Source organism: Triturus cristatus, chromosome 9, assembly GCF_964204655.1.
Source record: "Triturus cristatus chromosome 9, aTriCri1.1, whole genome shotgun sequence".
Taxonomy (NCBI): domain Eukaryota; kingdom Metazoa; phylum Chordata; class Amphibia; order Caudata; family Salamandridae; genus Triturus; species Triturus cristatus.
In genome coordinates this window covers 581,151,557-581,176,558 of record NC_140592.1, presented here as the reverse complement: position 1 = coordinate 581,176,558, position 25,002 = coordinate 581,151,557, and the positions used below count along the sequence as shown (strand labels likewise).

The window sequence follows — 25,002 nt, the reverse complement described above, 5'->3', positions numbered from 1 at the left end:
TCTGCCTATATGATTCATCCATCTCTATATACATACTACCCAATTGTACATTGCTGTTCCTGTACCAAACTTGCATGTTGTTTCCTTTGCTATTGACGTTTTATGCATACATGCCATCTGTTTCACTTGTACACATGCATATCCGCAATCTATGAATCCGTTGTATACTGGTTGTCCTTCTGTCCCTTACGGTAAGATCCTTCTGACTATTGACGTCTTTACACACGTACCAATTGATACGTTTTTCTCATGCTTATCTCTAGTCAATTGTTATGCTGTACATTTATTGTTAATTTTGCCCTAACCTGCATAATCCAAACTACACCTTCCCCCATCCTGGTCCCGCCCCGCCTCCGCCCTCCTACTCGCCTCGGTTTCTATCACTGCCCACCCCTCGTCACTCTAGACATCCCCTACCCTGCCCTCAGCTTTCAGACACTCCCCGTACACGGTCACATGACCGTTGACGAGCCCGACACGTCAGCCCTTATTTACTTTCGGTCTGACAGTCACCTCACACCGCGCACGATCGTGGCGGGATACGGCCGATTTAGACGCCGCCCGTAGCTGAACAAACTTCTATTCACTAGGTAAGGCCCCCCCCCGCTAGTACTTCTCCCAGCCACCCCTTGGTTTTTTCTGCTGTTCCGAAGGACCCGGACCTCACAGTCTTCCTTTCCCCACAGACTTTCATCCACCGATTACTTGATCCTCGCCAATGTCCTCCCGGACGCGGCTTCTCCTTTCTACAAATTTCTAGACCTCAGGTAACTGACACGCGTTCTCGCTTGCCGACCTTGATCTGTTCTTTCATGACTCTCATATACTCACATTATCACCCGTTTTCCTCAGACGGACTAATTTGCAATTCATACTCTGGTTCCCTGGCTACGCCGATGCAAAGACCAACACGGCTTTCTGCGCCCTTCCAGGTATTCTTGCCACCTTGGCGTGCACAATGCTTATTCCCCTCACCATTAGTCCCCCTTTTCTATGCACGGTAGACCACCGATTTAGTCAGCAACTCAAGGCGGCTCCGCGCTCGTCCTCCTCGATTGCGCCATTAGTGCTTTTACACACTGCTTCTCCATGATTTTTTGCCTCTTCACGAGTTAAGCATATCCCTCCTTCCAAATTATCTTATTTTCCCAGTGCCCCATTCCTCTCATCCTTGCCACTCCACCCTTCCTATCCCTTACCCCTCATCTTTTCCTCCCTGTACAGCACGACCTTCACTATGTGAATCCGGTCCTGAAGATGATCCAAAGTCACTGGATCGAAACGCCGTCGACCTGTCAGCACAATTGATGGCGCTTAACTCATGTGGTTCTCTAAATAACAGTTTATTGATTACCAAAGATTGCGATTTTTTTTATCAGAACCACTGCTTTTACTGTATATATTTTCACTTTATTTCACCTTGTGCCGTTCCTTGCTGATATCACATTGTCACTTGCGTCGCCACACCGTTGTGTCACGAACACACTTGAGCACCAAGTACAATTCGGGTTGTTCACGCAAATTTGTTTTCCCGCAGTGCTGTTACAACTTAATTTTTCCCTTTATATTTATTTTTATTTTGCCTTTTCCTTATCACAACTTGTTGCTAAATATATGATGCTATGTGCACATTTTTCAAAAAACCTACTGAGAGTCTCCCTTTCTTTCATGTAATGTCTTGCACATGCCTGCCTAACTGTCTTCTCTAATGATACCAGTTGAGAAATTGTTGCTTATTCCACATCCTCTCTACCTTCAGGAGCATGCCACTTCTGGCTAGCTCTCTTAGATCGTAGAGAAGCGCTGTGGGAGACGCTACAGGTTATGTGGTCCGCAGACTGTTTTTGATAATGGAAGTCAGAGTTGTTTTCTATTTAATAATTTCAGGCAGGCTTTATTATGGACAATGTCCAGCACACAATTCATGCCTCTAACATCAAATACACAACAGTTATCTTACCCAACCTACAATGTCAAACTTTGCTTACTAGGAAATCAACTATTTCCCTGCCCCACCAAGCCATTTGAATGTTGAATGTTTCTTCTCCCACTCATATCTCCTTGACAATTACACATGCTCAGAATATGAAAGATCTGGACCGACTTCACTTACTTTTAATTATCAAGCTCGACTATTTTAACTGCTTACTGGTGGGATTGGCGTAATGCATTACAGCTCTTCGAAAAAACTGCTTTGCTAGGCATACTCTTTATTACTTATCCAGATCATCATCTACCAAAATACACCAGCACCAAGCATGGTGGTTATGTGCCAAATGAGTGCCAAGACGAGTTATACATCAGAGATCTTACATCCATCCAAGGCCTAGGCCCATCATCTCTCCCTCTCTCAACTATCCCCTCGCCACACCCTTCCCAGGTGACTATGCTCTCCCATCTACGACGTCTTAGCTGTACGTATGCCAGTGTGAGCCCCCTCCAGGTTCTGTTCATGTGAATTGCCCTCTGAGATGCCCTCTGTTACCAATTCAGGACCACCTCCTTGTTCACAGAGATAAAAGAGCTCTTAAAGCACATCTCTCTCTTCAGGCACATGATAACCCTCTGTCTCCCACCTCTGAATCCGACCATAAAGCCAAGCCTTACTGCAGCTACTCTGTTAATCAGGCATCTCCAACGAGTAGCTCATGATCTACCAGTAGCTCTCCATCTACCTGTGAGTAGCTCTCCTGTGTGCAGCCCAGACTACTAAATTAGAAGCTTTTGCTTGGTTTATTATTATTTGTATACTAAAATTAAAAAGCATGGATTTGCGAGGAAAATGTGTATATTTTCATACCTCAGAAGATGATGATTGGAGAAAAATAGTTCACTTCGAAAATTAATTCAAAGATATTATATGAGTTGGAAAGATTTATTACTCCTATTATGATTTTGGTGCTGGGGTAGTATTAGCTATGGATGTTTTGTATTACCCATGCAGATGTGTTCAAAATTGATAGTGCTGTTTTACTTTATGACTGTGATCACTGTTGACAGTCGTGGATGTGGTGCACACTGTTAGATCACTAACATCAGTAGCTCGGGATGATTTTTGTTGAACATAGGGAGCTCTTATCTCTTATTACAAAAAGTTTGGAGACCTCTGCTGTAAATGTTTAAATCACGATTATATATATATACTCTGTACTCTATGTCCCTCAATAATCAACCATTACTTGCCAAGAACACTTCTTTACGTAAACTGCCCATGAGTACATTCATATGTACAAATATCACATTTTGTTCTCGGATTTCTTTTAGCGGGAAAGCAGACAGAGGATGACATTTACTGTGCCTGCCTCTCCAAGGCCCTGTGCCACGTCTCCACACCCGTTACTGTGGGTTTCTATGCACCATTTGGAAGCAGGGTCTACATGCTGTTGGACAGGATAACAAGTAAGTGTGGCCATATAAAGTAACAAAGCATGAATCCTGAGCTTCGCTCCTATGGGTCTCACCGATGAATACCAGAGTACAATATTGGATCACATGGTTTTGTTCATACAAATGACGTTATCAATAGCTGTGGGTTAATCACACAGTCCAGTACTAATTTCATCATGTGGCCATCTTGAGAGCTGTCTGGTAATAGGGGCGAGGTGAGGATGGGGGGTTATGCGATAACCTGTATGATTCTGAATAGGTCGGATTCTTGGGCTTCTTGGAAGGGGTTAGGTAATGGGGGAATGTGATGCCCGATCCCCTAAACAACTCTTATATTGGGGTTTCTTGAAAATTGCCAGGTAATGGGAACTATCTTTTTCCCTTGCACCAGTCGTGTCAAGTGGCCTTCGTGAGTGCTGATAAATTGTCAGGTACTGAAAGGAGATTCTGACATCTCTGTGTGAGATTGATTGGGTAGGGGTTTTGAGAGCAGACAAGTAATGTAGAACGTTGAATGACCCTTTAGGATTCTCATCATGTGTCCTCCTTAAAATATTGTAGTGAGGTGACATACAATTGCTCTCCTGATATCCTCCATGTTGACTATGTTTATGTTATGTCATGTTATGTTATGTTAAAAAGACTTGTAGAAAGTATAGTTGCCCCAGCAACTGGGCTTCCCAGCACTAAAACATGAACGCATGGTACACATACAATACTGTCACAGAAAGGGAGGATCCTAATAATGGAGTAAACTAAGTTGTAAAAACCTATGTCTTAAGTAATTTCCTGAAGCTGAGATGGTTTTGTGCTCCCTGAGGTGAAAGGGCAGTTTGTTCCATAAAGCCAGAGCCATTACGCGGAAGAAGTGCCCTCCTGCCTTTTACCTCTTGTTCTGGGGAAGACAGCTAGATTGAGGTCAGCTAAGTAGAGGGGCCTGGATGGCAGGTAAGGGGTAAGTAGTCTGGCAAGGATGTGAACTCCTTGAGAATGTATGATTTTGTTAGCAATGTACAGGGTTTTGAAACCACACACTTATCCACAGGGAGCCAGTCTATCTTCTGGAGGAGCCCTAAGGCTGAACACAATCTTGGAAGGGAGAAGAGCAGCTTAGCTGCAGCATTTTGAGCGATCTGGAGCCTTTTTGTGGCTGATTTGTTGTCCCCTAGGTAGTTGACATTGCAATAGTCCATACGTAACAGAATTAGTGATTGAATGATAGTCTGCCTAATCAGAAGATCAAAAAACCCAATGATTGGTCCAAGGCCTCCCAAGAGACCGAAGCAGGCATCTACAAGTGAGCTGCCTTGGAACTCGAAAGACAGTATCATCCATCCATAGGCCTAGGTTCTTTATGACCGGTTTGGGCTTGGGAGGGGGGTCCAAAGCTTACCGGCCACCAGTGGTCTCCCTGATGTGGGTGTGTTTTTCCAGCATGAGGATTTCAGTTTTGCTAGCGTTTAGCTTTAGGCATTTACTATTCATCCACTTTGCAATTGCAAGCATTCCTTTCTGAAGTTTGGCCATGTCTTGAGTTGCGTTAGCTGAAAGTGAAAGAATAGGTTGGGTATCGTCCGCGCAAGATACCACTGAGATCCCAAATTATTTCACCACATGCGCTGAAGGTTGAACATAAATCATAAATAAGATTGGGCTCAGCGAGGACCCCTGAGGCACCCCATGTTAGAAAAATTGTGAGATGTAAATGGAGGAGATACTACTTGAAAGGAACGCTCACTTCAAAAGGATGTAAACCAGGTTAGGACTGTCCCCATATCATGTAATCTTTGCAGGAGCATCTTATGGGACACTGTGTAAAATGCAGCGGTTCAATCCAGCAGAATAAGGGCCGAAGATCTGCCTTCATCTAAGGCATTGGAAAGTGTCTCTGACACCGCTAAGAGTGCAGATTCTGTGCTATGAGAAGGTCTGAAACCATTTTGGGAAATGTCCAAAATGTAGTTCTTCTCCAGAAATGTTGTCAGTAAGCTATTGACATGTTTCTCAGCGACCTTGGCTAAAATAGGTAGGTTAGAGATGGGATGGTAGTTTTCTGGTTTGGCTGGGTTAGGGGAAAATTTCTTTAGTAGGGGTATTACTTTGACGTGCTTCCAGGCTCTCAGCACTGTGGCAGAGATAAGCGAGAGATTGATGATTTTTGTAAAGGATGGAAGTAAGAGGTCTTGGAGTTTTAGGATAAGGTTGGGTCGAACAGGATCATAGGGGAGCATGATTTTACTTGATTGCAGAGGGAATATAGGGAGGCAGAATTGAATAGGGGGAATGCATTCAATTCGGCCCTCTGCGCTGAGGCCTCTGACAGACAAACGCTATCCAACGAAGCGAGCATATCACTTGAAGAAAAGTGTGAGCAGATGTAATTGACTTTTCCATCAAAGCAGTCTGCAATTTTGTTGCAGTGACTGTTAGAAGCCTCAATGGGCTCGGCTGATAGAGACGGTTTCATTAAGCTGTTGACTAGGGTAAACTTTTTTTGGGCCGGATTCATAATATTGAAAGTTTTGCTAGAGAAGAAGTCAGCACAGGCTTTCTTGATCATTTTATGGTAAGATTTTAAGAATGTCTTATATTGCTCTTTGACAGGAATTTCACAGCTCTTCCTCCAGGAACATTCAAGCACTTTGCAGCTGTCTTTTTACAGCAACAAGAGTTTCATTGAACCATAGGGCCGAGTGTTTCTTTTTGACCGGGCCTTGATGATCGGAGATAAAAACTTCAAGGGCAGAGATGAGCCTAGTCTTTTTCTTGTTTTCGACAGCCTGCACATTAGAGTCTAACTGACGATGATTAGTCTGGATACAATTCCCAAATTCCTGCAGATTCAATTTCTGCCATTGTCTTTTCATAATAGTGTTGGTGACCGTGGTGCTTTCTTGGAGGGCGATATTGAGAGTCATGGGTACCATGTAATGGTCTGTCCAGGACATGGGCCACAGAGCGGAAACACATAAATTGCTTAAATTAGAAAAACGGTCTAGAAGGTGGCTGGCAGAGTGTGTAGCTCCTAAAACTAATTGCGACGGTTGCATGGCTGCTAGGTTCTCCGGAAAATTGTGAACTTCGCTGTCATGAACTGAGTCAAAGTGCAGGTTCCGATCACCAGTAATGCTGAAATTAGATTGCTTTATGACTAGAGGGGCAAGGTAGTCTTTGAGTGCTTCTCTGCAATCCTTAGACGGGCCCGGGGTCGATCAATTTGCAGCCCTGTGAAAGTGAAGTTGTTGTTGAGGGAAATTCTGAACCAAGCACTTTCATTGCCTTGAATTGTGCATGGAGCCAGCCAGCATCTAATAGCCGACTTATATACAGTGGCTATGCCGCCTCCTCTGCCTTTGGCTCTATATAACGGGGCAAGTGCTAATGCCTGCTCTGCTACTGTGAACTGCCCTAGCCAAGTTTCAGTAAGGAACAATATATCGGGTAGGTGGTCTTGGATGAGACCAAAAATATTAGATTGATGGTGAACTAAAGAGTGGTAGTTGATGCTAAATAGTTTGAAGGAGGTGCGGCGGGAAGTCATGTGTTTGTCTGTAGATGCAGTGACACAGTATATCTTTGGATCAAAACCGCAATTGTTGGTCAAAATACCTCTTCCTTTATAACACAAGAGAGCAAACAGATATTGTGTGGAACTTGCCTTTGAGAACAAAGCTTGAGTAGACTATCCTATTTTTAAGCAGGGTTCCTGGCCCCATCCAGGCGCAGACGGACTTGCCTTTGGTGTGCCAGCGGCGTGTCCGCGCATCAGATCTCTTTTTAAGCTCAATGCCTTGATTGAGATTTGCCATGTGGTGGCCAAATTGACTGGTATCGAGAATTCAACTGGCGGCCCCACTTAGAAAACCGACCGAAATTCCCACACACTACTGCTGGTCCAACTCTCCTAGAAAGAGTGGATACAGGTAAGCGCAAAGTGCAAATACAGTGGATATTTGTAATAACAGCCCGCCCTCCTCAAATCGGTTAAGTGGTATATTTTGTATATTAGAAATCAAATTCAATTGTATTTAAAAACACAGCCCGCTTTCCCCAATTCCTATTGCGGTTTGAAGTGTAAAACCGTGGTCAGTTGCAATAAGCACAGCACAGCTTTAAAAGATGAAGCAGTTTTAAAACATACAGAAGCAATAAAACGATAAGTTTTCTAAAATAGAGGGGGAGACCTCAATAAAGTGCAGGAATTGTTACAGTGCCATTAGCAATGGTGCTGCGTCGGCGCATCGGAGCTCTTTTTAATCTTGATGCCTCGATTGAGATTTGGCATGTGGCGGTAATCTTGATAAAAAGTAATGCACATTAGTCCACATCATCAGAGGTAGCAGTTGGTCTGAGAAGATCTGGTGGGTACAAACTGATAAATGCATTATACATAATTATATACAGGGATGCTGCCCAGGGGGTCACTCATACTGTTTCTGCTCATTGGGTATCAACAAGGTGCACAGCATTTGATTGTTTAGGGTCTTCTTGTGGTATGAAGGAGACCTTTTTGGCAAGAATGTAGAGATGTCATGGCTCTCCGGTCCATGGATAAGGTGTTTCAATATGGGAGTTCTTGGAAAGAGACATTGCAGACTTCTCTCGGATGAGTAGGTGTCTAGGGTACCTAAAGTTGTTAGGTGTAGCAGGCAGGTGTGTAGTTAGAGCTGTTGCAGGTAAGGTTGGAGATGAAAAGCCAGGCTGATTTGAGTACCGGGGCATACATTTAAAGCAGACCATGCACTTTGCCAAATCTAAGGCTGCCTGGTGGTGGTATAGGAGTTGTGGGTGGTTAACACCGGGGCCCATATTCTACATGCAGTGCATTTTCCTTAATTGCGCACCTTTTTGCTCCATATTAGAATAAATGTGTTGCCCCCAGGCAGCTGTGAACTCACATTGCCCCAAGTGCAAAAAACTCCCAGGGTCTCAGGCAGTGGCGGCTGACACTAACAAAGGGTGGTGAGCGGATGGAGGGAGTGGGAGACTCAGCGCGGGGGCACGGAACAGGTAAATAATAATTTTTAAAACGTACCTGACGCCGCCGGCCGCATGCTAGAGCATTGTTTCATTTTTTGTTTGCTGGCTCTGCGCCAGGCGATGGGGCGATGCTTCTCTGCCATTGCGGAGGAGACGCCACTAATCTCAGGATCATGTATTTTTTGTCCTTCAAAAAGAAATTCCCACTTTGGGAGTTTGTTTTTGGAAAACAAAAAAGTCTGATGAGTAAAACTTAGCAGCCACCCATCACAATGTAGGTGCCTTAATTGGCACTACTGTGACATCTGCCATAGTCTAAATCAGGCACTAAGTAACTATGAAACTGTCACAGCTCAGAGGGTGGAGAAGCAGAAGCCGCTTCACCTTCTGTGAACGCCCTTGCCAGACACGATTGTACTCTGATGAGCCAGGGTGCGGCATGCTCTTGAGAATGGGTGTGGAAGTGTCACACCTTTGCTGGCAGAGGAAGTTTCATCCCTCCTGGTGGCTTGGTCTGTTTGCAGGGCATTATAAGGAGGTGGGATGGAACACTGCATGATTAATGAGATGCAAAAGGATGGCTCTCAGGACCAGCCCACTATTGCAGCAGCTGCTGCTGAGACAGCCTTGAAAATGATTCCTGTAAGTCATGCTTCCATATCCTATCATTAGCCAGCAAACACGTCATCCGCCATATCCTTTTAAAAGGTGCAAGCCATAGATACCTGCCCTTCCAGTCTCAGTTACCAGCCGTGATCTTTTGAGGGCAGCTTAAAATGACAGAAAATTGTCTGAAGGCTGTTCTACGGAGGGGCAGGGATGCAGCTTCAGTGCTGATTGGTGAGGGCACAAGCCCCTTCCCTTTTCTTCCTTCTCCTTTGTGTTTTAATTCGCATTTGTTTTTGTGCTTCTTGTCTCATCATCCCTGTTAGATGCTAGATTACTAAACTAAGGAAAAAAAATGTAAACATGATGTGAGCCGGTACTCTGCTCCTACTGAGTCAAAACAATCTAGGGCAAAATGTACTAAACACTTCCGTGTTCGCAATCCCTGTGACACTCAAAATCCCATGGTCTGCAAATGCAAACATTTGGTGTGCGATGTACGAACCCACTTGGATTGTCAGAAAAGACTTTCTGGATCACAATTTCAGTTTTGCAACCCATTTAGAATCACAGGTGAGGCGTGAGAGGGGAGTTTCATGCAAGTTCCAGTGATATCAGTGGCTTGTGACCCAAGCTGAGGATGCAAATCTGTTACAAATTTACCGACATCTGAAAGGATGTGCAGGCACATGCATCAAACGAAAAACCGGTCGCAAACGGGCATCATCCCAAATGCAAAAATCGCAATTTAAGGAATCGCAAATTGAGATTCCTTAAATGCAATGCATTAAAGTTAAAAAAAATTGTGATTTCGCTAATAGGGGGAGCAAATTACCATGAAGTTGAACTTCATGGTAATTTGCAAAAACTTTGCACTTTTGTGCATTTTTCAAAGTTTCATGTTGCGCACACACATGCCCTTAGGGCATGTGTGTGTGCAAGATATGTGCACAGATCAATTTCAGGGGTGCAAAAAGGTGTCATTTTGACACCCTTGAAATTGCATGAGCAATTAAGGAATGTGTAGGAATCGCTATTTTTATAGCGATTCCTACATGCATAGGCTTTTGCAATTTCTTAATTGCGATTCCTTAATAATCGCAATTAAGGAATCGCAAAAGCCCACGTTGATGCATGTGCCAGGTGGTTACTTATTTGCAAAGAGAAGACTGTCCTTAGGGAAACAACTTCTCCTTTAGGAATTGTGTCAAACAGCATCAGGAGGATGGCCCAGGGTACCATTGTATGTTTCTCCAAATGCCTTTCCAAACGAAACAGCACTTCTTCCTTTAAAGGGACACAGACTACTTTGATAACTAGAAATGTTTCCCATTTGGGAATGTGAATGCAGGGACGGTGGCCTCCTCTCACTTGCAGGCCACCATCCGCTCGTTTGTAACCAATCGCAAAGGGTCTGAGTTAGTGACCTGTTTAATTAATATTTTAGGCAAATCATTTTGCGACTCCTTGCGAATGGAAAATGTGGGATGCAATCTATTAGCACATAGGTCGCATTGCAAATTGTATCTCTATTCGCAAAACCAGTCAATGTGCAATTTGCTCAAGCCTGGATTGTGAACAGAGATAGTACATCAGGCTCCTATTAGGTAAACTGGTACTTGCAGAATGGGCATTAGGGGCCAGATGTATGACCATTCCATTTTGCGAGTTGCAAATTGTGACGTTTTACGACTTTCAATGTGTGACTTGTGAAATGGAATGTACAAAAGTTTCCATGGGATCACTGCCTGCTCTTAAAAATATTTTTGCATACATTCACCATTTGAGAATGGCATACCACCAAAGTGGTAACTGATTCTTTTACGATCGCATTTGTGTCCACAAAACAATCATATATTCCTCTGCGAATCACTACCAGAAAGGGACGCCCATGGCAAGCCCCTTCCGAATAGTGACTCGCAAACCCTATTTTGCGAGTCGATAATGGGTTACCAACTCTCAAATTAGGGTTGTACATGCTACAACCATTTTTAGTGATCGCAAACAGCCCAATTTCCCATTTGCGACAGATGAAAACGGTCGTACATCTGGCCCTAAGGAACATGAATTTTTAAGAGATTATCTGTTGTGTAGCTGGCGTTGTAGTTTCAATATTCTCTGGGTACTGGCCGTCATATGGTGTAACAGAGGGGTGCATGGTCTTTTCAATAGTGACGATGGAGTTGGCAAGGAGGCGTTCAAAATCTGGAAAGTGAACCACAAAGCTTGGAGAAAGGTTAGAGATGCTTAAAGGAGACTCTGCAAGAAAACGATTAACAGCCTATAGATGCATAGAACAAAGAGGTGAAAAGAGTCTATTCAACAAGATGTATTTTAATTCCGACAGTGTAGTGAGATGCCACATTGAGGAGAGTTGACTTCTATTTCCAAGTAGTAACTGGGTGGATTGATGTCTGTTCAGACTAGGCAGGAAGTGTGCTGTCAGCAGTAGTTAACAGTGAGGGACAGGAATTGAACGTCATCTGCTCTTCTACTATATCTCTGTATACACGCCCACCTTCAGTTACAGGCCACTTTTGATGCATCTAGTCACCTGTAATAAAGAACTGGTGTAACAGCACAACTGTAATTAGTTATTACAGTTGAGTTCTGATGTCACAATGCCTACTGATAGATCCAGCAACCAGGGTGAAAAGCAGGTCTCGCAGCTGCATATGAAATACAGAAAGTGAGAACTAGCTTTTCCTTTTTCTGATGTTTTCCTCTAAAAAGAAAACATGATCAGTAGAAAAGAGATATTTATGGCAACATTGATTTTTCCCCTTGATATTGGTGTTTACAGGAGTGATACAATCTCTGCATGTTTTTACACAATCTGTGCCACAGTATGATTTCAATCAGACTAATATTAATTTAATTCCGATATATTTTTGTTAAAATAACTAACTGCTTTTTAAATATGCTTGATTTCACATATCAGATTCTGTGTTTATTGTTTTTGTCTGCAATGAACATGAAGGAGAAAGACACTTTATATTTAAGCAGTTTGTGTGAGAGATCATTGCGTAACCATGTAATATAAGGAATAAAATACCCTCTGCCGTTCATTAAAAGGGTTTTGCAAATCACTTTGAATGTCCATAAGCTTATAAGAGAGCTCAGCCTTCAGCCTTGTTCTTCTGTATGGCCTCGGTTACTTGCATATTCCTATAATGAATGGCAGGGGTTACTTTATCTCATATATCATCAGACCTTTGCTTTGGTGCGTAGAGATTAAAGGGTTCCCTGGCCGGGACAGACAGTAGACAGAGAATAGATAAGGTACAGCTGACTCCTGCTTATCAGCTGTAGAGAGGTCTAACTTGGAACAGGTGTCAGGAACTCTAATTATTCAGTGTCAGAGCGGACCGGCGCCTTAAGGATTGTCGAGTGGAGTGGCTGTGTGTTCCGGACTTCTTAGCCGGACATCTGTCTAAGTAGCGATCGTATTGGAATAATTTAAACAAGTCATCCAGCGTGATCAGGGAGGACTGCCTGTGCCAGGAAGGTTCGGCACCCTTCTGGGTATCTGGGGACCCGGATGACCCGCATGTTGGAGCGTCCATTGGGCCACCTTACCCCTTGTGTGTACATTCTTTGTATTAACCCTGTCCTGAGGAGGCCGAGGAGTTTGTATGGCCGAAACGCAGTTGCGTAGACCCGGTTTTGAAGGAGGAGTCCTTGAAAATAAGCACAGTGTGGTTATTCACTGTGGAGTGTGCTGAGAAAGTCCGACAATAATTTGTTGAGTCGCAGCGCGCTCTGTGGACTACCTTCCAGTGGTTCGTCCTGAAATTATTAGGAGGACACTAACAGAAAATTATATGTTTGTTTAGGGGTTAACTTTTTTGTGTGTTTAAGTCTTTCTATGTTTGTGACGTTCTGCACATGTTCAATTTATGTATATTTGTAATGTTGTATTTCTTGCTTTGTTGCTTTCATCAAGGTCCGTTGTCATTTTTTGATGCAGGAAAGTGCAAATATTTTGATACAATCTGTCTAGATTAATAAACTAGATATAGAGTTAATTAGCGTGCTCTTGACCAAAGTTATTTCCTTATTTCTTCCTTTTGTACCATTTGTTGTTTGCTCTTTATTGTTCCTTACCCAGGTATTAAAAGGGTCAATTGGGTATAACCCTGTTGTTTGCCAGAGAGCGGATATGATGGCAGAAGATATTCCCCGCTTTTTATTACATATTTACAAGCATCTAACACACTTGCCTGGTGTGCATGCATGCATTACCTCCACATACCTCATCCCCTGAATTCAGGCCAACGTTGCAGCCATAAAAATCCTCCATGCCCCTGTAAGTGCAGGAAATGAGGGGGTTCCAGCCAGCTCCAGGATCAGCCACTATTATTGAGCGTGGCCTGGAATCCGGGCTGGACCCAGTGAAATATGCTAAATCTCTTTTTGTGTAATTTGCCGACTAACGAGCACATTCAGCAGTAAAAGGTTTTTGATACACTGCAAACACCCACTTTGAGGGCCATGTGAAACTGGTATTACATGTGCCTTATTTCCTATGAGATATCAAGGTGACCAGAAGTGTCAGCGCCAACTATAAATTCACCTCGCCAGAGGCCAGCATGGTTCACCTACCATCTGGTCCCAACAAGCTGCAACAGCTCATACACAAACATGGTACTACCTGCAAGGGAAACATGCAGCCCATCGTGTATTAAAACCTTGCCCCCTGAGGTAACCATGGGGTATGCATATAACTCGAGGTGTCTTCAGAAGCCTTCGCATTTTTTCTGTCTAGGCGCTTTGCAAACTCGTGAAGAGCCTGAACAGAGAGAACGCCAAGCCACACCTACCCTGGGACTATGTGGGACCATACTATACCTGCATCAGGGAAACCAACATATAACCATGACAATTCTGCAATTAATAATTCCAACAAATACCTGCAACCGGGCTCATCCAGATCATTACCTTCTAAGTAGAGAATACCCAGAACCGGAGGCGGAACACCCCAACAACCTTCACAACCATTCACAGAATCTTGAGGTGCAAGTTTCCTTGGCCATACCACCTCTTCCTGAAGCCAGATTCCCTTGCTCGGTCAGTAAACTCACAAAGTTGATACATCTCCCAGGCCCACACCCCTAGGTATGGACCAGCACCAAGACGTACGGTGGAGACATATCACGTAGATGCACAAACAAGAGAAGGTATGGGAGAGAAAGGGCACAAGATTGCCCAACTACCAAGGGTTAAACCATGTCGAGGCGAACATATCATTTGAAACAGTTCAAATTCCACTTCCCCATACTCTGAAATATCTGTGCATCTTAACCTGAACCAGCAGCTGAAGTGGCTGTGCTGATGGGAAATTAATTTAAGCTCAAATTAGCCAGGTCGATCCCCACTGCCCCCAAGACCAACTTCAATACCTTTGTGAACTGCAACCTAGAAAGCAGAACTGAGTCAGCATGGAGGGGTAGTGTCCTTGCCATTACGAGCAGTCCCCTCTGCGAAACCTTTGAAGAGGGGCTGCAGGATTACGAGGGCGGCATGGCGAGGAGAGCAGGACCAAAGAGACTCTTCCCTGCCACAACTTCCTCTTTAAGAGGTGGGCTTATGTTACTACGACCCCGCCACTCTCAGTCTCCACGAGTCCCACTACACAACACAAGCACCGGAAGAAAGCTGGCAGGCCAGATCATGTCTGCTGACTCACCATCTTGCTTCCCCCATAGTCGCTGTTCCCTCCATAACGTCGACACTCCCCATACCTCACAGATATTCATTGGCCTTAAGCTGAATGGGGCGCCTTGAAGGATTGCTGACCACCCTAAGGGCCTACACTGCAGGAACTGCTGTGGCCTGGATTACATGAAGTCATGTTCTTCCCAACTAAGTCACCTGCGCCCTTTCTATCTTTTCCAATGAATCTACACGGGGGGGGGGGTTAACATCAGTCTTACCACTTTCAGTAATATAACCAGGGACAATGGTCATGGTTCCTGTAGTATATTTGAGATACAAAGGTCACTTTCTCTATCCCAGGCATTTTGTTGATCCAAGTAGTGAGGGGTCGTGTTGAAAACAAGGTGACCAAGGATTTTAGAGACAACCAGTGGCAGGCTGTAGTTAGGGGGAGAGAAGGAGTAAGAAGCTGTTTTTTTTCCGAATAGCCAGTACCATGGCTGACAGAATGCAAAGGGTGGGCATTCCACTGAGAATAGGATGACTAGGTGAGTGATATTGGTGTGACAGAGGAGAGAGTGAAACTTTTACAATTTGGAGTCAGGAGCTGTGAGATGGGGTACAAGAGAGGTTTGGGCTGATTTCAGCATTGAAACGACCACAGAAGGATAGTGTGGGGAGAGGAAAGTAAAGGCGGCGACTCTGGCTGCCTTCACATGATCAAAAACCTACCATGAACAGATATTATATGGCCTAGAAAATAATAGTAGCGGGGCATGGCTACCGTGAGGAACCAAGGAGTTGAAGGCTTGAAAGAGCAGCTGAACCAGAGTGTTGCCCCCTTACACATTGAAAAATCAAGATGGCTGGCGCTATGTCTCGGGGGCTGAGAGGTCCCCCACACTCGCCGCCCCCCCAGTCAGACGAGAAATGCAGCACCAATTCAGGACCTGGCACACCCCATTTGTGGTATCAGGGATGGCTGAAGCCCACTGGGAGGCTGATGAAAATGGTGCGACCTGACGGTAAGGCTGTGAGCCACTGGCAAGTGAGATTCGGCTCCCAGCCCCCCCCCCCAAAGTTACCTTCAGGTGAGCAGAGAGACGACAGGGGATGTCAGTGCAAAAACTACGACATAGACCATGCTTGGTGTGTACAGAGACTGGGCAGGAGGTGCAAGACGACTTCACAAGACAGGCATGATGGGAGAGATATGTGTGGACCCACACTAGTGCTGTTGTCCCCCCTGAACCCGAGCTGGGAGCAAGGTTGAACCTAATGGGCCTGCGCTGTCGATGCTGGCCTGGTGAAAGACAAGCAACAATGTAGGGGTCCCTGTCGACTTAATGAGACTGAAAATCAGTCTTAGTAAACCTCCCAAATTCCCCAACATCAAGGAGATGCTGACAGCCCCAAACTCACCTTCCATGGCAGGGTGTCTCCTACCCAGCTGACAACCGACGAGGCATCCTTAGGCTCTGGGGATATAGAGAATATGGATGCCCCTTCTATGCAGGGTGACATGCCTCTCTTAATCCAGGCGTTCCATAAGAAAATGGGGTCCCTGAAGACATAATGAAATCATTGTCAGGGCTGGGCCACAAGCTGCAGAACATGCAAACAAGGTTCGGTCAAATGATTCTGATTATGGGCTATAAAATATAGAATGTCACACCATTAATAGTTTACAATTGAATGTTGGCAGGCAATGCATGATCTAAAATATACCAATTGCATGCCATGTCTTGTATGGTCTTCAAGGTACCACAGGCTGGCTATTTATTAGTGGTCAACGACAAAACAGCGATGAACAATTCACAGTCTACAACATAGCATTGCTGCCTATTTACGGTTTTCAACAAATCAAGTATAGTGTATTCATTTCAAGCATGTAAATATTGTGTACATGTTATTTAAGGTCGTGTGCTCAGTGTGGGCATGTTTCTGCGAGGACTTCGAGCCTCGTTATGAGTTGGGTTATTACACCAGGAGCGATGCCTCTGGGTGAAACAAGTCAAGTCACAATTACAAGTGTGTCCGGGCTCAGAATTATTGGGTTTGAAAATCCTGATAATTCCAGGCCTGTAGACACCGGGTCTGTAAGGCTTACTGTAAGGTAGGCCATGTTGGAAGCAGCTGTTCCCACCTGTCCCCCTCAGCAGCTCAGAGGGAGCAGATTATACACCCCTGGTTACGCGCATGTATGCCCTTCACCACTAACATCCCTCTTACACCCCCTCTTCCCTATCACCTTAATCGAACAACTGGTAGTGGAAGAAGGCAGACAATGTATTTGGTTTTTTCGGCAGAAAGGTGAAAATCTTCCTGGAAAAGAATCCAGAGCTTCGGGGGGCGATGGGGGGCTCATATTGGTCGTACTTATAATTTAAATTATCACCCCATCAAAATCCAGCCACTCATAATGAGGCCCTTAGTGTGCAAACTAAGAAACTAAAAGGTGAACTTTTTTCTCATTGTGTACAGTAAATGATTATAACTACAACAAAGGAGAAATCTTGCATAATAGTCAAACAAGCGGGTAAGATTTTATAAGCAGCTCATTCTTTTCTTTTGTCTTTTGTATTTTTAGAATGTATGAGAGAAGAAGTGTCTCGAATCGAAGAGAAAGAATACCGCGCATCTCGCGAGAAGCCAAGGAGGCCGGAAGGCCTGGGGTTCCTCTGGCTTCTGTGGCATCTGCTGTTCTACAAACCCCTGATCACAGACAGGAGTATTGAACGGAAGAACATCCAGTTTGTGTTTGTACCATTCAGTGCCTGGCAGTATGCTGGAAGCGACCGACTTTGGGCAGGGTTGGTCACCACACTTTGTGACCGTGTTCGAAGTCACTTTGGAGCACTGCCAATAGGGCTTTACAATGCACTAGGCAACCCGCCTAAGCGTGCCCCAGATTTGGATGGAAAAGAGTGGGCGTGCAAAAAGTCATTTTGTGTCAAACTATGCCTTGCCATTCTGGTCTTTGTGGTGGGAATAGTTCTGACCTTTGTGCCGGTTTGGACCCATCAGGAAAATGAGGAGGAGCCCAGAAATCTTTACACAGTTCTCGGGAGCACGGCTGCCATTATTTCAGGCTCAGGGTTGCTCATGACAGTTTTTAAAGTAGGGAAAAATGTGGTCATTAGCCAGAAAAAGAAGATCGAGAGGATGATAAACAGCCAAAAATTTAGCACGCAAATGGGTTTCATGAGCGAGGTGAAGAAGGAGATTGAAGTGATCACAAATTTAGTAAAGTGCATGGAAATATTTCAGAGGCAGAAGATACGGATAGTCTTACAGATCACCAGCTTAGAGTTGTGTGCTCCGGACAAGGTAGTTGGGGTTCTCGATGCCATGAACACCCTGCTTTCAGACAGAAGCGCCCCCTTTATCTCCATTCTAGTCGTGGACCCCAGTATTATTGTAAATTGCTTGGAAAGCGCCAGCTCCATGAAAGGAATGGCTGACAATGGCTACATGTTTTTGAATAGAACTGTAACTCTTCCCTTTTCGGTGCCCCCCTTGGGCACCAAAAACAAACTGCAGCTCCTACGGAAGGCAGTGCAAGGAACTGAAGACCTAATTGATTGGCCCTGTAGAAATGACGTCAACAGGGGAACCAAGACAGGCATAGCAGAGTCTGCCAAGCTGCTGAGAGATGAGTTGGCAGCAGAGGATGAAACGGAAAAAGAAGAGGAAAGTGGAATATCACCCAGCCCTGGAAGGTACATCCAGGATGCCTTCCATGTGCTGTACAGCGATCAGGAGCATCTCCACGAATACATCCCAGACAGCATTGCTCATATGAGAAGAATAGTCAACACAATCCCAGTCACCATCCACCTTCTAGTCTTGAACCGTGTCTTGTCAAAAACATTAACTCCAAAATTAGTTACTGCATGGGTTGTTTTGTCCAATCAGTGGCCATGTCGTCTGAGCTGGATTCTCCAGTGTATTGAGGATGAGCAACAGATTGGAACCAGTGAAGACTTTGAAGGACGCTTACTGTGGGACATTTTCAAGGATGGTAGGAAAGAGTTGTTTTCAATGAAGGAAAGCCTAAAAAATATATTGGATTTAGATGCTGATCCTGAAGTCTTTCAGAAGTTTTTGTCAATCGACTTTCCCTTTACAGTACAGGATGCTAGAAGCTTTCTCAAGTGCACAGTAAGCCTTGATAAGTCCATAAAGTATAAGATGGGCTTGATACGGGGAGTCAACAACCTTGAGAAGGACTGGCAGGACAAGGCGGAGAAAAAAAGAGAAGAAAGCGATGAGCAGATAAGGAATAAATGAGGACTGTCAGTTTGATTGAATATGATGGTTCTTACATCCACTGATTGCGTATTGACATCACATATCCTCTACTATGATCTCCTTCATGCACATGGGCCATTCTTTTGTACAAAGATTGAACATCCTGTGAGCTTACTGTTAATGGGTTTGCTTGCTGCATTGGACATGGCTGCCAAACACACTTCGGATGCATAATACACATCATAAAATGGCTATCTTTTCTCTAAAAAAAATGTGAATGAACCTTGAGCTCAAAGCCCGCCTATTTAACCCCCAGTAGGCCTCGGGCAGCCCATTTTCACCTTGATAACTTAAAATACCCATCCAACTGAAGGAATGATGGGAAAGGACAGAGAAATAAATGGCAGAAGAACTGAAATGTTTACGCTGTGGCTACACTTGATAGTGAATTCTACACCCACCCATCTCTCTATGTGTGGACACCAATGCACAGCCAGTAACCTCAGTGTCCTCCTGAATCATGGCCTAAGTATCAACATGCATGCCAGTGCAGACTGAAAAGAATCATTTTGAGAAGGCCTACTCTAATTCCAGGTTCATATGATTCAGAAAGTTCAACAAGCCATTGGAAAATTCTAATGAAAATTGCCATACCTATCTTGTGAACCCTCCAGTGGCTGTACTGGAACTCTGGAAAATCCAGTTTCAACTTCACGATTCTTTTCCAGGGCTTCAAATGCCACTTCCGTTACGACTACGTCCTGTATTCCGAAAAAAATATTCCTTAGACATTGCAGAGAGTATGTTGATCTAATGATATCCTCTGGCTCACCATTCCAGAATACATTTCTTAGTCTTGGGCACTGACCCTTTGACTTTGATGGCCAAACCTCTAACCATGGAACCATCAGGAATAGAACATACTCACTCTCAACACCTTTCTGTCAGTCAGGAAAATTTGAGAGCCCACTTCCTTGTGTACCCAGCTAGCCCTGAGGTCTTTTAACCGGCTGGCTTGGTGTTTACTACCATGGGCCTAAAGGCCATTGCATTGTGTGTTTTACAAGCTCCAAAAATACAAAATAGACGTGCCTGCTAGTCTATTTTTTTTAGGTCTCGCCTGACCCAGCGCATGCGCTGGTCTGGCGAGATATTTTGTGAGAGCTCCAAAAAGTGCTACCAGGCCAGCCTAGAGCCACAGTGCATGTGCGCAGGCGTGCGCGTCGCGCTATACCGCGATTACTTACACTTTTGCGGCCGCGCGGCCGCTTTGATGTTTGCTCGCGATGGCGATCACTTACCTGGCCTCACGGCCGCTTTGATGTTCTCCGTGAGGCTTCAATAGATTGCAGCAGTTAAAACCTTATAAGTGTTTAGTTATGCAACTGTTGCATGGCTAAACACTTATACGGTCCCAAAGGCGAGACCTATTGGCTATGCCAATGCTTGTTTAAATGAGTAGACAGTACTTCTGAAAGCTTTGGAAGGTTTAAGGAGATAACCAGTCCCCACACAACCGTATGTCCATAAAAGGTAACCATACTTTACTTAGAGTAAGATTCTTTCTAAATAGATACGAAATAAGATAACTCAGTTGCCCTATAAAAGATGAAAATGTTGCTTGTGGGACTTTTTGGGAGGGGTCTGTTAGACACTGTTCGGGAGGTCACCTGGCAATGAAAAGATATTGAGTTCCAACTGTGGTGGTTGATTTCATTTGCCACTGATGTCCTGGGGTCTGTTTTTGTAGGGCTCTGAAAACTGGGATAAGTACAACCCTTTCCGAACCTGACTGTCAGGGTAGCGAGAACGAGCAGTCAAAGACTTCTCAGAGAGGAAGTGTGGGGACAAGAGCTCCGAAATGAACAGTCGGTCAACAGACACAGTAATGCAGGAATGAACATTAATTAGGCTTAGAAGCAGATCACTTCTACTTACCCCACAGGTAAGATGTGCAACTCAGTTCAACAGTTGTCACCAAGTCCTTCACTCAGGCAAAAAGTCTTACATCCTTGTACTAGATTCCTGTGCACACCTTTAGTCCCTTGTTTCGTTTGCAGGTTAAGCCTGCTTTACCTGCCCGATGGCCATTGTATATTTAGATGTGCGGTTGGTGCAGCTCATGTCCCTGCTCTCCGCAGTCGCAGTTTCTCACTGCAGGGGCTTCAGTAGCAACCTCTCTTTGGGACAAGAATCACTGGAAGGTGTCTGGGTGATAGGTCCTGTGCAGTGGAATCACATCTGTGGAGGTTGTGGCCCTCTCGGCTGGTTCGTCAGCCGTGATTTGCCTTTGGAAGTTCAGACTTCTGTGCAGATCAAGCTCCCTCTTCATTGACAATGTGGCTTCGCTGCTCTAGCGTGAGCAGCGGCAGGACCAGTTCTCGGACCCACAGCAGGCTACCAGATCACTCTGTGGTGCTCGTACATGCAAAGTATTCGTGACTAGCACAGCAACCCTCTTAAAGGCCGGGAGATACCCTGACAGAACAGGTCGCTCCTGGCTTCACTCTCTGGACCGTCAAGTCTCTCTGAGTGTTCCTCACTCCAAGGAACATGCAGGGCTTCTCATCATGCACAGTCTCACCTCATGCAGGGCCAGGCCCTCTTTCATCAGTGCATAAAGGTAAGCAAAGGACCAGTTTCCAACATCCCTCCAGTAATACATATAATCATGCGAAAAACATAGGATGAGAGGGACATACCATACACACCAGAAGGGACTACTTTCTATTTGAATGCTTAAATCACTGGTCGCAATGAAAGGCTACAATCCAATGAACATACAACAGGCCATTCAGAGATGCCAATGCGCTCCCCGTTTCCCATTCCAAACGAGCATTCCAACGTACTTTACTCCTAAAAAGCACTCTAGATTGCTATATTGGGGAATATATCAAGATTACATCCGTCCAACCTGTATATAAAGGAAGACGTCTACCTTCCAAAAATCCCATCTTGGTGGTTAAGGGTTGAATTAGGTTTGCAGCAGTCGGAGAGAACATGCCATTGCTATGGAAGGCTGACAGCAGTGTGCTCTAATGAAACCAAGTTGTTGTCGTACACCACAACATTCAAATGGCTTACCAGCAGCGGGCGGCCCAGGTAAGTGCGGTGGGGCGCGGCAGCGGGGGAAGCCGACAGACGACGGAATAGGTATTTTTTATTTATAGAATCATACCTATTCTGTCGTCTGTCAACTTCATACCCCTCCCACCCCACCCCGCCCCACCACGCTTATCTGAGCCGGCCGCAGCTGTGGCTATCAGGAGGCAGTGTATGAATCACAGGAAGTGCATTAGGTAAATCAGAACGAAATAGTGCAAATAATAAGGAGGCCAAGACATAGCTTTGCGAAAGGTCAATCGTATCCGTTACTGAGCCATTCAATCGTGTCCATTATTGAGCCCTCCTTACCAAGGTGGGCGCTGAAAAGTGCAATCATTCAAGCTGGTTCAATTGCGACTCTTGTACATCAGTGCTCCTCGTTCAAAGCCACAATCACCCCCAATATGCCCTGTGGAACCCTGGTTAGATGTCAACAAAGAAGGCATAGGAGTCGCTCTGCAGTGTTACGTCTGTGTGGCATACCACAGGACACAGGTCCAACTTTGCTGTTGGGTGCTTCCTTTAGGGCAAAAGCCAGCTCCAGGATCGGTCCTCAACTATCTCCCCGTAAGCTTCATAAAATAAGTCTACAAAAGATTTTCAAAGCCATGTCATGAAAGGCTATTAATCTATAAGACCCTGAATCATCCTTGTTACCTCTTACAAAGAAAGGGTTGTTGATCAGTCCTCAACAAGAAGATGCAATATCGCCTGTTTGGGCGATATGCTGCAACTATGAGAAGTATACAAATGCTCACTAGAGTCTTTTTAATAGAAGAATTCAGCTTACCTTCAGGTCCCGTCTAAGGGTACTTTTAAGGGAATTGATTACATTAATCAAATTAGTTTCAGGAATTCCTGTAATAAATCTTTCAACATACTGAAATTTGGAGCTTTTAATTATAAATTACGCTGCTCAGGTTCCCCATACTACTTCAGTTGAGAGAGTCGTAGTTCAGGAAATTAGGTTCTGGTGTATTAAATGGTTTTGCCCATTCTGTGTCCATATGGAATGCGTTGATACATAAAGGCCACAGTATTTTCTTACCGAAAGGAGGTGACTAAAAACTCGTTTGGCATAACCCTGTTACAGACAACCATTCAAGAATGATTTGAACTGGACTCCCCAACTGTCACTGAACATTCCAGAACTTTTTTGTAGTTGACCCTCAAAAATCAGATACTTGTATTTTGAAATCGCCTTTGACCTCAGACCCTACATTTTTAAGATGGGATTTCCTTATGCCAGAGTCACACGACTTTCAGGAAGGATGGGCCAGTGCAGACTATACTGAGTTAACACACTTCAGCTGTCAGAGTGTCATAGACTGCCACCAGCATGCCATTGAAGTGAGCTCCCTCAGTGGAGCCTGCACCAAGCAAGCCACAGAGGGCCTGTCAGATCGAAGCATGGATGCTGCTTTGAATAGGATGGCTGGATGTTACCTTCAAAGATAAAGTGAATGACCCGCCACGTTTAAACAAATGTTGTATTTGTTTCCAAGGCTTGGCATGCACAGTGAATTCCAAGATGTAACTACTGTAAAATGAATCTTCAACACTTTGACTCATTATGTGGCAATACCATCTTATCTTAAAGTCCTTGACATATTGTAAAGGTAATAAGAAATGTGTTCACTTAACTCTTTGAATAATTTTGAATGAGTTAAATAAATTGTGCACCATGTTTTAACTAGATGTTAGACAAAATATGACGGGCATTGTGTATTTACAACGACCAGATTTAGATAAATTTCTCAACAAATGTGAAGCATGCATGACATGTTTACATAGTGTATTTAGATGCCGAGAATGCCTATTGTAGTAAATGGGCTGCGGGTTTTGAATGCAGTTACATTGATAAACATTTTATTTTCATGCATGAATTTGCAGGAATGTTACATTTTATGACAATATTTATTTTAATGAACTAAAATCAAAAAAGTATTTTCTGTGTTTGAATATTTATATCCCAAATTGAATGTGATGCAATAATTTCATCTAGAAGTGTTGCACGAGGGTACCACAAGTGGCTTAATGAGTGGAATTGCCAACATACCCCAACTACCTAAAACACTCAGTTTTAAATCCAAAAGTTTGATCTGTTGACATATCAACGATGACATGGAGAGATTTTCCTAGCCAAAAGGAGGCTGGTGCAAGCTGTGAGAAGCAGAAACTATATTTCTGACGGAGATCAACTTAAGACTTATCATCAAATACAGCATTTATGAACTTGGCTATTTTGTACTGTTCATGACCTGCTACTGATTTTATGGTTTTATGTCATCTTGATAATTGATTTCTTGATTTTTAAATTTGTGCGCATATGACTTAACCATCTCAATCGCAGGTCCCTGGATACTGCTGATTTCTATATGATTATGTCTGCTGTAAATATGTAGATATGAATACATTTGGTTACCTAGGTATGAGATAGTCTCAATTTATTTATTGTACTGAGTCATATCAACACTGTATTTGCAACTATATCCTAATGTCTTTTGAATACTTCGTTTACATACTGTCCCTATATTTATCTACTCCAAATGTATCTCATGTAATGACCACTATGCAAACTCTGTGAAGCGATCTGATAAATTCGGGTCAAGTTTGCGCTTAATAAAATTTGCTAAATAAATATATATATAAATATCTGGTATTACCTGCATACTAATATTTAATTGTGAAACAGATATCCTTTTTGCACACGCACACACACACCCACACCCACACATTACAGAGTTGTGGTAGACACTGCAGTTACTTAGGTTAGGATTCCCAGAGATAGGAATTCCTCTGATTTTTGATCGGTAATAACATTGTGCCTGTAAGGCAAATCTCCCAAAAACTTTGCAGACCTATTGCTTTTTCTGCATTGTTGGATGAAGCAAAGTTTAGTTCTGATTAGTTAAGGGGGTGCACAGAAAAAAGGGAGGTCCCAAAACACATTTTTTCACCAATGCATTTGCCATACATTTTTAGGTCTCGCGAGCCAAAGGCTCGAAGAGA

At 44.1% G+C, this 25,002-nt stretch overlaps 1 protein-coding gene across 3 annotated transcripts in view; it reads left to right on the top strand.

The window, feature by feature from the left end:
* The window catches only part of NKPD1 (NTPase KAP family P-loop domain containing 1), a 97,507-nt gene extending 72,862 nt beyond the window's left edge, over positions 1-24,645 (top strand). For all 3 annotated transcript variants that reach the window (XM_085625609.1, XM_085625610.1, XM_085625611.1), the window contains 2 exons: positions 3,265-3,399; positions 17,222-24,645. In XM_085625609.1, the coding sequence (XP_085481735.1) occupies positions 3,265-3,399; positions 17,222-18,924 (1,838 nt within the window). In that variant the 3' untranslated portion in view covers positions 18,925-24,645. The remainder of the gene's footprint in view (positions 1-3,264; positions 3,400-17,221) is intronic.
* The last annotated feature ends 357 nt before the right edge of the window (positions 24,646-25,002 follow it).